This window comes from Dermacentor silvarum, chromosome 2 (genome assembly GCF_013339745.2).
Source record: "Dermacentor silvarum isolate Dsil-2018 chromosome 2, BIME_Dsil_1.4, whole genome shotgun sequence".
In the NCBI taxonomy this organism is placed as follows: Eukaryota; Metazoa; Arthropoda; class Arachnida; order Ixodida; family Ixodidae; genus Dermacentor; species Dermacentor silvarum.
The window spans coordinates 13,364,248-13,368,987 of record NC_051155.1 but is presented as its reverse complement, the minus strand read 5'-3'; the positions used below and the strand labels follow the sequence as shown (position 1 = coordinate 13,368,987).

Sequence of the window (4,740 nt, the reverse complement as noted above, 5' to 3'; positions counted from 1 at the left end):
TTTGTCTCGGCCATACCTGGATCAGCACGTCGGAACAAGCGGGACATGTCCTCGACAAACATGGCCACGCTTTCATTTGGCTTCTGAAACCGACTCTGCAGAGCCTGTTCGGCCTTTTCTTTCCTTTCGGGGCTGCTGTACGTCTCGCGAAGCTGTCGTCGGAAATCTTGCCAGCTAGTGATGGAGCCCTCATGATTGTCGAACCATGTGCGAGCGTAGTCTTCAAGGGCAAAGTAAACGTAGCGCAGTTTCTTAGAGTCGTCCCATTCATTGACTGCGGCGACTCGATCGAAGTGCTCTAGCCAATCCTCCACGTCCTCGAACACGTCACCATGAAATGACTTCGGAACGTGCGCTGGATAGACGACACTCGGGGTAGAAGTGGATTGGACTGTGTCGCTCTCTTGCGTCTGACTTGCCCCTGTGGTTGACATTCTTACTGGGCTCAATGGGCCGTATTCAGGAGATAGTCCCAGCAAGCGGCGGCTGTGGCGAAGTGCCCGGTTTTCCTCCGGAATCACGGGAATGGTGGTTGGGACTTGAAGCGTCGGGAGGTCAAATTAGGGCATAGGATGATACCCAGCACGTCCACCAATTTGTCACGGTAATAACAACACAAGCAACAACCGGTCACACAGCAGAACAGCTCCGATCGAGCAGAACGTCTTCTTCGTCGTCTTTGTCTCTCTCGCCCGAATCCTTCGCGGCGTGCAAAATAAAGCACAAGCAAACTACAACTGCACAACACACGGAAATGTACTGACTTGGCGTGTCAATATAATAATGCACTGCACACTTAGAATTACTGGGCATTAGGATGATGACAGCTCAGACAAGCTGGTACCCCCCCCCCCCCCCCCCCACACACACACATACACACACTTGCAAACTGCATGGCAGGAACTTTGATGAGGGATTGTTGCATGCACGAGAGGACCCCTCATGTTACATCTCGCTGCCACCTGGTCCACACACACCACTCACTGTGTTCATGCACAGGGACTGTGTTATGCATAAAAGAAAGCAAACAAAGCAGCTCGTCAGACGCCTCTTACAGAAGAAGCCCCCTCCTGGTCTCGCACCCTTTGTGTCAGGGCGCTAGATCTTCCTGCTTGGCACATCACAACACCTCACTCTTGAGGGTGCAAAAAAGCGCAATTGAAATGAGGAGAGTGAAAAAAAAAAAGGACACAGGCAAGACTGAACACCACAAACACTTGTGTTGTTCAGTCTTATTGGTGTCTTTTCTTGTGCTCTTAATTTTATTGCATACGATGAACCAACTAGCCCATCAACAAGCCTTGTAAAGCCTTGTCAAGGTAACTGAGGTGCCCTGAAAATGGCTAAAGGGTAAAGGGCACAAGGACGGACCGCAACAGACGGCGTGTTGCGAGTGCTTCTTGGGAAGAGGCTTCTCACCTACAAGAGCGCCCGAGGAATGTGACATGAATAGCAATGAAATAGATGAATCTGTTCGGGCAATCCAATGGTGCATGTATCGCTTCAAGAAGCAATTGCCCCTCCATTCTTTACCTGCTACTGTTGGTGTGCTTTACCCTTAATGCATCAAACTCCCAATTCACGTCATTGTCAAAAAATAAGGTTTTATTAATGATAACCATGAAACAAATTAACAAATGGAGGCAGCAGGTATGCCAGTTTCTAACTGAATCACAATCTCCCCAGAGACTACACCTGCAATGTCCAGTGGTAGATGCTGTGTTTGAGCATGAGAGTTCCTAGCCAGCTGTGGGACACCACTCATGAAAAGTGTGTTTTGGTCTAGCACACAAGTTAAACATCCCCGTCACTGCTCCACATGGCAGGAAAAATAAATAAGAAATGTGGCAATTGTACAAAGAAGTATACAGTGGTCTTTCCCAATTTGAAAGAATGTGTTCACTACAACTCCATCATATTTTCCCTCACATTGTATACTAAAAAAAAAAAAAAAAAAGAAACATTTGTGCATACCGGTGGAATGAGGTCGCTGATGTGGCCCGGGCCCTCTGCCCCCCCCCCCCCCCCCCCTCCTACAATTTTTCCTGTTTTTTTTTTTTTTTTCATTTCACCAATTAAATAACTAACAAGAGGTCTCGTTTGTTTAGTACATGTCAAAATTGTAGTTTGCAAGAGTTAATAGTGTTTTTCTGACACACTTTGGAGCCACAATGCGGGCCAATTTGGTATCTGAAGAGAACTGGTTCTCAGGCGTCACAAGTGAGGCGGGCCACTGCGGCCTGCACGAACAACTCGAAAGACCACAGGGGCCTCGCGCTCAGGGCTTGGCGGCGGGCTTCTTGGGCAGCGTGCCGAACGCCGAGATGACGGTGGGCCTGCTGGACGCCAACGGCGGCGGCAGGATGGTGGAAGGCGCGGCCGGCCTCGCGACGACGCCCAGCACGGGCTGCGTCCCGCCCACGTCCCACTTGCTCTTGCGCGGTTCGGCCTTCTTGGCCGTGCCTGTGAGGAACTCCACCTTGGTTTTCTTCTCGCGCTCGCGCTTGTCCATCTCCTCCTTCTGGCGACGTGAGAGCTCCTCGTAGTACGAGTCCGGGCCCCAGCTGTGCGGGTCATACGTCTCTGGCGGGTAGTTGGTGCCGAGCTCGTCGATGCCGCAGTACGCGATCAGTTTCTCGTAGATGCTCGGGTTGCGGAAGTCCTTGCGCATCTGGATGGACGCGTTCATGTCCCGCCCATCGCGAACCTTGCGCTCGTACAGGCGCGCGATCTTCTCCTGAAGGGCCGGCGCGCAGCGGCCCGGGGGCTCCGGCGGCAAGAACACGCCGTTCGGTCCCAAGCTCTGCAGGCATCGGTGGAAGGAGACCGGAGACTCGGGTCGCACGTACAGCACCTGGCCAGACTCGGCCTGCGCCTCGTCGTCTTCGCCGACCGCCTCGTCCTCGTCCTCGGCGCGGTACGAGACGAGCGGCACTCCGCTCTGCGAGTTCGGCGTGCTCTCGATGCTCGGCTCCTTGCGCTCGGTGGTCTCTGGCTCCGAGTCGAGTTCGCCTTCCGAATCGGTGTACGTCTCGGTCAGCGACGCCAACGCTGTCGCTTTCGAGGAATCGCTGTTCATGGCGGGGCAGTAGCGGCGGTCACGGCAGTGGTTTGAAACCGCGATGCACTCCTACCGGGAGTGCGCACTTCGAGGATACGCGCAACCACACAGTCGATGGACTAAATTCCGGAATAAGCGGGGAACGAGGCTTAAGAGAACACGACGGTACAAGAGCCTGAGACCCTTGAGACAGCCACGCTGACTACACCAATGCCTCCTTTACTTTTGACTACACAGAGGGCGACAAAAACCGGCAACCGGCCACGACCTACTGAACTACAGACCTGCACAGATCTCCCTGCTCCAGCACGCCTGGTCTAGTTCACCCCTTTTGCCGCTAGGGATAGAACGTAAGAGCAGAGTGGCGCTAGTTATAACCTGTTCGCTGTCGTCTGCTTCTGCGATTGCTTCCAGAGCTCGTGCCGCTATTTCGGCAGCCACAGATCGTTTACATTGTTTGTAAATGCATAAATTCACGAAAATAAAGAAGAAAACAAAATTTGCAAATGATTACTTCTCATTTCAATCACGAGATACAGTAGGAAGAGCGGTGCAAGAAAGGAAAACGAGTACAGCCGGCAGACGATAAGATTTCCTTCGCAGTTGGGGGGGGGAAATCTGATTACCAGAAGATTCATGGGATAAAACATAGTACAATGGAGTAATAATGAAATAGAATAATAAAGAACTGGACATATTGATATGAACAAGGAAATTTAAAATAATCACGCAGACGATATGTATACGCAGACCACACAGAAACTGCGTGAATCTGCAGACGCTGCTGAAGCATGCAACTTCAGCCTTGACTACATGCAGCTTGCTTGAGTTAATTACAGATGGGATAACGTAAACGATCACATTATGGTATACTGCTGTGTGCCATCACGCAAAGCAGAACAAAGCAAGGACTCTAGCATCAGTTTTCACAGTTTCATAAAAGCTTTGCGATGCGTATTTGACGGGCCGAAAAAACACGTAAACAATCACTCGATCAGTTAGTTCTTTTTTTTTTTTTTTTTTTTGTGGAGCAGCGCGAAATTTCTGCATAATGGCAAACCGAGAAAGAATTTGTGTACTATTTTACGTGTTATTACATACCACTACAATGAGTACAGTTAAACAATTTTGACATACTAGCTGTTGTCTTCACAAGAAATGTGAAGACAACAGCTAGCTGTCTTCGCTACAGAAGAGCAGGCGCACACATTCGAACGCCGCCCAGCCGCCCGCCGAGTAGCAGACGAACAGGTTATAAAAGCGCCACCTATGGCCACCGGTTGAACGAAAGTGGGCGCAAGCTGCTCCCATAGAAGCCGGACATCTGTGCAGGTCTGTAGTTCCAGTAGGTCGTGCAACCGGCTAGCAACTGGCAACCCCACATGGATGGATGGATGGGAGGCTGAACCCTTTAAATAGGGCGGTGGCATACGCCACCTAGCCATGACTATTAACATATTTTGTACTTTGTGGTGGGTGAAATTTCACCCCTGCCTTGATTTTAGCCACCAATCAGATAACCTCTGTTTGGTTATTTCTACCCGCTTAAAGTCTATTTTGCCTTCACTGTCCCTAAACCCCAATGCTTTGAAAAAGTCAGCCCCGTTGCTTTGCACTGTAGGGTTAAAGGGCAACTCCGGCGATTTTTCGGTGTCAACGGATGTCGATGAAATTCGCTG

General features: G+C 50.6%; 1 protein-coding gene across 1 annotated transcript; it reads right to left on the bottom strand.

The window, feature by feature from the left end:
• Positions 1 to 1,587: 1,587 nt before the first annotated feature.
• Positions 1,588 to 3,312, bottom strand: LOC119441325 (SAP30-binding protein). The gene has a single exon (XM_037705945.2). It carries the CDS (start codon positions 3,077 to 3,079, stop codon positions 2,279 to 2,281), a length of 801 nt encoding a protein of 266 aa, XP_037561873.1. The 5' UTR covers positions 3,080 to 3,312; the 3' UTR covers positions 1,588 to 2,278.
• Between the last annotated feature and the right edge of the window lie 1,428 nt (positions 3,313 to 4,740).